The sequence below is a fragment of the Poecilia latipinna genome, unplaced genomic scaffold (assembly GCF_001443285.1).
Source record: "Poecilia latipinna isolate Pla-1442-1.1 unplaced genomic scaffold, P_latipinna-1.0 Scaffold3339, whole genome shotgun sequence".
Lineage (NCBI taxonomy): Eukaryota > Metazoa > Chordata > Actinopteri > Cyprinodontiformes > Poeciliidae > Poecilia > Poecilia latipinna.
The window spans coordinates 43,132-52,069 of record NW_015115955.1 but is presented as its reverse complement, the minus strand read 5'-3'; the positions used below and the strand labels follow the sequence as shown (position 1 = coordinate 52,069).

At 56.5% G+C, this 8,938-nt stretch overlaps 1 protein-coding gene across 2 annotated transcripts in view; it reads left to right on the top strand.

The window, feature by feature from the left end:
• Nucleotides 1-8,938, top strand: part of ubr2 (ubiquitin protein ligase E3 component n-recognin 2) — a 27,279-nt gene that overhangs the window by 12,575 nt on the left and 5,766 nt on the right. For both annotated transcript variants that reach the window (XM_015023545.1, XM_015023546.1), the window contains exons 15-45: nt 515-698; nt 783-844; nt 993-1,103; nt 1,173-1,238; nt 1,327-1,443; nt 1,561-1,621; nt 1,707-1,831; nt 1,904-1,956; nt 2,035-2,137; nt 2,217-2,265; nt 3,400-3,554; nt 3,627-3,729; nt 3,807-3,916; nt 3,994-4,074; nt 4,179-4,357; nt 4,439-4,647; nt 4,726-4,819; nt 4,898-5,059; nt 5,132-5,220; nt 5,288-5,348; nt 5,423-5,571; nt 5,678-5,733; nt 5,833-5,929; nt 6,367-6,440; nt 6,511-6,649; nt 6,754-6,844; nt 6,916-7,046; nt 7,119-7,227; nt 7,613-7,747; nt 8,021-8,191; nt 8,292-8,393. In XM_015023545.1, the coding sequence (XP_014879031.1) occupies nt 515-698; nt 783-844; nt 993-1,103; nt 1,173-1,238; nt 1,327-1,443; nt 1,561-1,621; nt 1,707-1,831; nt 1,904-1,956; nt 2,035-2,137; nt 2,217-2,265; nt 3,400-3,554; nt 3,627-3,729; nt 3,807-3,916; nt 3,994-4,074; nt 4,179-4,357; nt 4,439-4,647; nt 4,726-4,819; nt 4,898-5,059; nt 5,132-5,220; nt 5,288-5,348; nt 5,423-5,571; nt 5,678-5,733; nt 5,833-5,929; nt 6,367-6,440; nt 6,511-6,649; nt 6,754-6,844; nt 6,916-7,046; nt 7,119-7,227; nt 7,613-7,747; nt 8,021-8,191; nt 8,292-8,393 (3,428 nt within the window). The remainder of the gene's footprint in view (nt 1-514; nt 699-782; nt 845-992; nt 1,104-1,172; nt 1,239-1,326; nt 1,444-1,560; nt 1,622-1,706; nt 1,832-1,903; nt 1,957-2,034; nt 2,138-2,216; nt 2,266-3,399; nt 3,555-3,626; nt 3,730-3,806; nt 3,917-3,993; nt 4,075-4,178; nt 4,358-4,438; nt 4,648-4,725; nt 4,820-4,897; nt 5,060-5,131; nt 5,221-5,287; nt 5,349-5,422; nt 5,572-5,677; nt 5,734-5,832; nt 5,930-6,366; nt 6,441-6,510; nt 6,650-6,753; nt 6,845-6,915; nt 7,047-7,118; nt 7,228-7,612; nt 7,748-8,020; nt 8,192-8,291; nt 8,394-8,938) is intronic.

Here is an 8,938-nt window from a genome sequence, read left to right as displayed (position 1 = left end):
ACCTGTCTTGGCATTCGTGGCGTGTTGAAAGCGACAGGCAGCTGGATTTGCATGACGTGAGCCACAGCATGTAGCATGTAGCCGTAGCCTGTAGCATGGTGAGCCGCAGCCTGTAGCATGTAGCCGTAGCATGTAGCATGGTGAGCCGCAGCCTGTAGCATGTAGCCGTAGCCTGTAGCATGGTGAGCCGCAGCCTGTAGCATGTAGCCGTAGCCTGTAGCATGGTGAGCCACAGCGTGTAACATGTAGCCGTAGCCTGTAGCATGGTGAGCCACAGCATGTAGCATGTAGCCGTAGCATGGTGCAGCACGGACGTGAGCCACAGCGTGTAACATGTAGCCGTAGCATGTAGCATGGTGCAGCTCTGACATGAGCCTGCAGTCCCTGCAGCAGCAAGCTGCATGCATTCATCATGTGACCCAGAATGTTGGAACTCTTGGCCAACATTACCTAGTTACTCTGGGGGCGGGGCTTGTTACTCAGGTGTTGATCGTGTGACCGTCTGCGCCCTCAGGAGCACGTTCTGATCGAGGCGTATAAGAAGTGTCTGAGTGCGCTCAGTCAGTGCCAGGGTGGCCTGCCGGACGGTGAGCAGCCAATCAGCTTGAGCCTGGCAGGTCACACTGTGGACACCTTCAGGTACCAGGTGTCCCAGGAGAAGGTGTCCATCCACCTGCCCATGTGCAGGCTGCTAGCAGGTGAGTGGGCGGGACCAGAGGAGCATCATGGTGTCTGCAGTGTCGATCCTCACCTGATCCTTACCTGGCTGTTTCTCCTGTCAGGACTCCATGTTCTCCTCAGCAGGACCGAGGTGGCGTCACGACTCCCCGAGCAGCTGCCCCTGGTCAGTCTAAAGGTGACCTCCGGTCGGCGCGGCGGCCGGTCGGCTTCCGGTCGGCGCGGCGGCCGGTCGGCCTCCGGTCGGCGCGGCGGCCGGTCGGCCTCCGGTCGGCGCGGCGGCCGGGTGACCAATCACTGCCTCTGTCCTCCAGGGGGAGCTCAGCCCTCACCTGCTGATAGAGCTGCCATTGCGCTGCCTGGTCCTCTGTGCACAGGTGCATGCTGGGATGTGGAGGAGGAACGGCTTCTCTCTGATCAACCAGGTGAGTCTCTGTGATTAGCTGACAGGCCCAGGTGTGCAGGAACAGCTGGTGATGCGTCCTGTGTTCCAGATCTACTACTACCACAACGTCAAGTGCAGAGTGGAGATGTTCGACAAGGACCTGGCCATGCTGCAGGTATGCTGGTTCTGGTTGGTCCTGCTTCGGTCAGCTCTGGTTCTGTTCTGGTTCTGGTTGGGTCCGCTAACAGCTGCTGTTTCTCCAGGTTGGCGCCTCCATGATGGATCCGAACCACTTCCTGATGATCGTTCTGAGCCGCTTTGAACTCTTCCACACCTTCAGCGCCGCCGACCTACGGAGAAGATACAGGGAGGCCAACAAGGTCAGAACCGGGTCAGAACACAGAACTGGGTCAGGTTGGGGTTGGGCAATATGGAGATATAATTCTCTGATGTGTCGATCCCTGGTTTTGACCTGGTTCTGTGCGCTTTGTGTGCAGGACCTGGCCCAACAGAACACGCTGATAGAGGAGATGCTACACCTCATCATCATGGTGGTAGGTGAGTCTGGCAGGTGAGCCAACCTGCGGCAGGTGAGCCGACCTGCGGCAGGTGAGCTGACCTCCGGCGTGTCCCGGTCCTCCAGGTGAGCGTTATGTTCCGGGCGTCGGCCAGGTGGAGCCGCTGGATGAGGTCAGGAGGGAGATCCTCCACCAGCTGTGCATCAGACCCATGGCTCACAGCGAGCTGGTCAAGGCTCTGCCTGAGAACGTAAGACACAGCCGTTACCATGGTTACCTGGCTGCTCACCTGGCTGCTCACCTGTTGGATGGTGTTTTTCAGGGCAACAAGGAGACGGGTCTGGAGAGAGTCATTGACAGCGTTGCGTCATTCAGGTCAGTCTGTTAGTTGGCCTTCCGCCTTAAACATGTCCACCTTAACGGCGGTCAGCATCAGGTGTGCTGTGTTGACAGGAAGCCAGGTGTGACGGGGCGGGGCCTGTATGAGCTGCGTCCTGAGTGGTCCAAACGCTTCGACCTCTACTTCCATCACTACAGCCGGGCGGATCAGTCCAAGGTAACCGGGTCGGAACTGATCCGGCTCCGGCGGTTGCTCTGGTGGTTACGGGTTGTCATGGTTACGGGATGTGTTTCAGGCCGAGGAGGCTCAGAGGAAGCTGAGGAGACAGAACGGCGAGGACACAGGTGAGCACCGCCTTCGGTCACAGAGCAGGGGTCACCGACCTGAGGCCCTGGTTCTGGTTCTGGGAGCTGCTCCACGGTGCAGAGCAACACGGGGGGCCGTGTAGCAGCACCTGGTGCTGCTTGATGCCCACATGATGCTGCCTGGTCACCAGCCGTTAGTCAGGATCCAACATGGCAGCTTGGGAATCAGAAGGTCTCTGACTCCCTGTTGGAGTTTTTCTGTGATCCTAAATTACCCACAATGACTAACGGTCATTGTGCTGCAGCGCCTCCTGCTGTGCGCTGTGAGTACCATGACATTTTACTTTAAATGAAAAAAGGAAAGAATAGTTATTGTATGTTTTATTATCCAACCCTCTTTACTATTAACAAAACTGTGTGGGAAAAAGATCTTTTGTACCAGAACATCAGTCTGTGGGGGTCAAAGGGCACGCCGAAGCCCTAGTCTGATTGGTCAGTTTGCTTTTGTTAATTTGGCAGCTTGGTGTTTTTCTGTAGCTAATAGTGAACGAGCAGTTTGAACCTCCGTGTGGATCCTGTGCGGTTCTGACGGGTCGCCGTCGGCCGACATCCGAGTTGAACGACGTAATCCAGTCCAGACGTTCATTGTTGCTTCTCCTTCTGTCCTCTGGACGTCTGGGATCCCGACTCGGCTTCGTAAAAAAATAAAAATAAATAAATGTCTGCTGGTTTCGGTGCTGGCGACCCGTCAGAACCGCACAGGATCCACACGGAGGTTCAAACTGCTCGTCCATTATTAGCTACAGAAAAACAAATTAACAAAAGCAAAACTGACCAATCAGACTCGGGCTTCGGCGTGCCCTTTGACCCCCACAGACTCGCTGTGAACAAGATGTTTTGGCACAAAGGGTCTGATTTTCTCCACCGTGTTAATAGTGCAGAGGAGCAGAGCGGCTCCAGCTGCAGGCGCTGCGGGTAACTTTGACCTTTAACCCGAGAAAACGGTTTTATCCATAAAGCAACTTATTTTAAACATTTTTATAATTTACTTTTTAAAGAAAATAAATCTTCTAACTTCAGTGTAAAGACATAAATTTGTTGGCAGCTCCCTACTGACGATGCTGGCCTGTCAGACTCACCTGGTCACCATGGTAACCTGTGTGTGCCTTGCAGCCCTGCCCCCGCCCCGGCCGCCCCCCCTCTGCCCGCTGTTCGGCAGCCTGGTCAACCTGCTGCAGTGCGACACGCTGCTGGCACTAGAGGGCGCCGTGCTGCAGTGGGCCGTGGAGCCCAGCGGAGGAGGCTGGACCGAGTCCATGCTGCAGAGGGTGAGTTCTGGACCTGGTTCTGGTTCTGGATCTGGGCCTGGTTCCGGTTCTAATGCTGCCTCCCCCTTTCAGGTGCTGCACCTGGTTGCCATGGCGCTCCTGGAGGAGCAGCAGCAGCTGGAGAGCAGCGGCGCAGACGAAGACGTCTCCTTCACCTTCAGCACCAGGATCACACGTCAGTACCTGAGCTCGGCTCACCTGGCGTCCAGGTGAGGAGGAGCCGGACTGACCGTGATTCACCTGTGTGTTCAGGTCCAGGTGAGGCTCCCAGCACGTCCGGAAGCGTCCTGGCTCTGCTGGAGAGCCTGCAGAACGCCCCTCACCTGGAGGTTCACAAGGACATGATCACCTGGATCCTCAAGGTAGTGGCAGCTGCAGGTGTAGCTGCTCCAGTGGTCTGACTGGTTCCCAGTGAGATAGTTGTGGTGTTGGTGTGCAGATGGTGGGAAACATCAAAACCACGAGGGAGCGAACGTCTGGCTCCAGCGTTAGCGTCAGCCATGGCCGCCGCCCAGAAGAGGTGAGTCCTTCACTTCCTGTCTGACTGACCCGCCCTCTGCTCTGATTGGACGGCTTCCTGTCTGACTGACTCGCCCTCTGCTCTGATTGGACGGCTTCCGGCAGTCGGTGAGGGACAAGGACAAGGCGGAGAGGAAAAGGAAGGCGGAGATGGCGCGGCTCCGCAGGGAGAAGGTCATGGCCCAGATGTCTGAGATGCAGAAACATTTCATCAACGAGAATAAGGAGCTGTTCCAGCAGAGCATGGAGGATCTGGAGGCGGCTGCCACCGCCACCGAGCACAGGTACACCTGGAGGCACACCTCTGCATACACCTGTCCAGTGGTTTTTGTCCATCTCCACTGTGTTCTCTTTCTCGCTCCCAGTCCTCCCAGTTTGGAGCCCACCTGTGTCGCTCATATCTGCGTGGGCCCCATGCGGGTGGGCGGGGCCGAGCGCCGCCAACTGGTCACCTGCATCCTGTGTCAGGAGGAGCAGGAGGTCAGAGGTCACGGGAGAGCCATGGTGCTGGCAGCCTTCATCCAGAGATCCACTGTTCTGTCCAAGAACCGCAGCCGCGGCATCCCCGACCCAGGTGGGCGGAGCTTAGCCACGGCGTCCGGCCGCCTGTTCCCCGATTGGTCGGTGCTGACGACTCGTCTCTCTGTTGCAGAACGCCTCGACCCGCTCTTCATGCACCCTGACCTCTCGGTGGGTGTCCACACCGCCAGCTGCGGACACATCATGCACGCCACCTGCTGGCAGAGGTGACCCCCTGCAGCCATGCCCGTCCCATCGGCAGCCAGCTGGCCTGGCCCCAGCTGATCCCACCTGTGTGTGCTCAGGTACTTTGAGGCGGTGCAGCAGAAGGAGCAGCGGCGGCAGCAGCGGCTCAGAGGTCACACCAGCTACGACGTGGAGAACGGGGAGTTCCTGTGTCCGCTGTGCGAGTGTCTGAGCAACACCGTCATCCCCCTGCTGCCTCACGCCTGCTCACCTGACCGCAGGTAGCGCCCACACTCAGGTACAGGTGTGACGTGCCGCGCTGCCGGAGCTTCCTGACGGCTGTTTGTCCTCAGTGTGGAGCATCCATGTCTGGAGACCTGGCTGAAGAGAACCAATCAGCAGGCAGCGGCTCTAGACTCCACCCACAGGAAGCAGTCACATGGTCAGTCACCTGCTGGGGGCGGGGCTATCAGCTGGTGTTCAGGTGTTCAGGTGGGTGTCTGTTGCAGGTGCGGCGCAGCAGGTGGAGCCAGCGGTACCTGACAGGTTCAGGGTCGGCTTTGATCTACAGTGAGTCCCAAGGCCTGGGGGGCGGGGCTAAACGTTTCTGCTGATGTCAGCTGCGATGTCACTTCCTCCCTCAGGAATTCATTCTCCAGCGGCGTTGGGGAGATGATCAACACCTTCAGCATGTCGGCCTATAAGGTCGGCCTCAAGGTCAACCCCAACGAGCAGGACCCCCGAGTCCCGGTGCTGAGCTGGTCCACCTGCGCCTACACCCTGCAGAGCACAGGTACGTCCTCACCTGGCAGGTTGGCCTACGGGTCATCTTCTGACTCACTACCTGGCAGGTAACCCTGGGTCAGGACTGATTTTGTTTCCTGTTTGTTTCGTTGCAGAGCGCCTCCTGATGGATGAGAAGAAGCCGTTGTTTGGAAGCTTACCTTGCCGACAGGTGAGAGCGCCTCCTGGTGAGCGCCCCTGGTATTACACCTTCAGCCTTAGGGTTACCTCTGCCTGACCTCTGACCTCTGACTGACCTGCTGTGTTTCAGGATGACTGTCTGAGTTCTCTGACCCGGTTCAGTTCAGCCTGCTGGACCGCCGCTCCGATCAGAACCGTTCAGAACCATTTCATCAGGCTGCTGTCAGGTACACACACACACATTACACACATTACACACACACACACATTACACACACACATTGCACACACACATTGCACACACACACACATTGCACACACACACACATTGCACACACACACACATTGCACACACACACACTACACACATTACACACACACACACATTACACACACTACACACACACACACATTACACACATTACACACACACACACATTACACACATTACACACACACACACACACAGTACACACACACACATTACACACACACACACATTACACACATTACACACACACATTACACACACACACACATTGCACACACACACTACACACACACATTACACACACACACACATTGCACACACACACACTACACACATTACACACACACACACATTGCACACACACACACACTAACTGGTTTCTGTCTGGTCCAGTTCTGGTTCCCATTCCGGACTCCCAGCTGGAGGACGCTCCCTGCATCCTGGATGTGGACATGTTCCACCTGCTGGTGAGTCCTGGTAGTGTCCAGGTGACCCCCCAGGTGACCCCCCAGGTGACCCCTGCCCTCCTGTCTGCAGGTGTACAGCGTCTTGTCCTACAGCTCCCTGCACAGTCTGGACCAATCAGGACGAAGGTCTGTGGATTCGGCTCACCTTCACCTGCTTCATCTGGTCACTGTGGCTCACCTGGTTCAGGTGCTGCTCACCTTCACCACCGGTAGGGAAGGACATTCAGACAGAGATTGCTCGTCCCTCACCTGTCTGTCCCTCACCTGTCTGTCCCTCACCTGTCTGTCCCTCACGTGTCCCTGTGGTGTCCAGGTGAGCTGAGTATGGATCAGGACGGTGAGGAGTCAGAGGAGGAGCAGCTCACCTGTCAGCTGTACGGCAGGCTGAGGGATCACCTGGGCAGGTGTGTGACGGTGGTTCCATCAGGCATGTGGGTGGAGAATGTGATTGGCTGACAAGACGTGTGTTGAGCAGGTGTTTACCTGACATCTCCTGTGGGTGGCGCCTGTGGAGGTGTGTGAGAGCCTCCGTCCTGCCCTTCCTCCGGACCGCCGCCCTCTTCTTCCACTACATGAACTCTGCATCGCCCCCTGCTGACCTGCTGGGTGAGAACACCTGCACACTGCACACCTTCACCTGTGGCAGCTTCACCTGAACCTGTCTGTTATTGGCTGCAGGTACAGGACCTGGCCAGTGGGAGGCGCTGTGTAGCTACCTCAGTCTGCCCTCCAACCTGCTGCTGCTGTACCAGAACCAGCGGACACTTCTGGAGCCGCTCATCCACAGGTAACCCACCTGACCACAGGTCCAGGTGAGCTGCCAGGTGTGTAACATCAGCCCTGGCGGGGCAGAGGAAGGGGGAGCAGTGAAGCTGTGCCATGTGTTAGTCATGAACTCTGACCCTGATCCTACCCTCTTCCCCCCAGCCAGAGTCCGCAATGGTGATGGAGCGTATGGGGAGCAGTCCGCTCCCAGTCCAATATTTATGTAAATTAAACAAAGTTCTGAGGAGGTTTCAGCCAGGTTAGGCCTTCACACCTGGTCTCTGGTTCCTGTTTCCATGGAAACACATGAAGACATTAGAGAAACAGAAACCAGAACATCCCAGTGGGGCAGCTGTCACTGGCAGTTGACCCAATCCAGCTGAGTGTGTTTGTGTATGTTGCTCTAGGTGGTGCTGTCATCCAGGTGTGGGCCAGGTGCTCCATGGGGGCGGAGTCTTGGTGCGGTTCCCCAGAGAGTCCAACAGGTTGATCGATCTGCCAGAGGACTACAGCATCCTGATCAACCAGGCCTCCAGCTTCACGTGAGCGCCCCCGACTGACAGGAGGAGAACTGCAGGCTGGCTGCATCCCTGATGCTAGCCCCTGGTGCCAGCCCCTGGTACTAGCCCATGGTGCTAGCGCCTGATGCTAGCCCCTGGTGCCAGCCCTTGGTACTAGCCCATGGTGCTAGCCATGGTGCTAGCGCCTGATGATAGCCCCTGGTGCTAGCCCCTGGTGCCAGCCCTTGGTACTAGCCCATGGTGCTAGCGCCTGATGCTAGCCCCTGGTGCTAGCCCCTGTGTGTCCCTGTGCAGGTGTCCGCGGTCCGGTGGGGATAAGTCTCGCGCCCCCACGCTGTGCCTGGTGTGCGGCTGCATGCTATGCTCTCAGAGCTACTGCTGCCAGACGGAGGTGGAGGGAGAGGATGTCGGAGCCTGCACCGCCCACACCTTCACCTGTGGAGCGGGCATCGGCCTCTTCCTCAGGTAACACAGATGCCTCTGCGTGGATCACATCTGTTGATGCAGTCTGCAGCAGTGTAACCTGTGTGTGTGTGTGTGTGTCTGTGTGTGTGTGCGCGCACAGGGTCAGGGAGAGCCAGGTGTTGTTCGTTGCAGGTAAAACTAAGGGCTGCTTCTATCCCCCGCCGTACCTGGACGACTATGGAGAAACCGACCCTGGCCTCAAGTACGTCCTTTTTTCTGCCGTTGCCATGGTGAATCGTGTTATCTGGGCTCCGTTGCTCAGGGCTTCTGTACTTGGAACTCGGGGTAACTTGACTCAGAGTAGAGTTGATTTCTCCTGTCTGGAGCTTCACAGAGCTGGGTAGGTTTACTCTGAGTTAGTTAACTCTGCTCTCTGGGGCCCAGTCGGGAGACCCATCCACCGCAGGACTGTTTCACAAGCCAGGGCAGCAGATGAACGCGGCCGGGCTGAGTTAACCCTTTTCTGATCGGTCAGCGCTCGCGCTGATCAGAGCCAATAAATTTTATTGCTGATTCTGTTTTCTTATTTCTCTGTTTGGTCTTTTTTTTATCACCCTGCATTAAAATATCACCAATTAATTTTGGTATCGATTCAAGTACTATCATTTTAAAACACCATTATTAATTTTAAAATGACCCATATGGACTGTTATATTCCATTGTGTTTCTGAAGGCCTTTAATAGACCAATGGGCTCTTTGCACCTAAGGCGTTGACGTCACATCTCCAGGAGCTAATTCGGCTCACT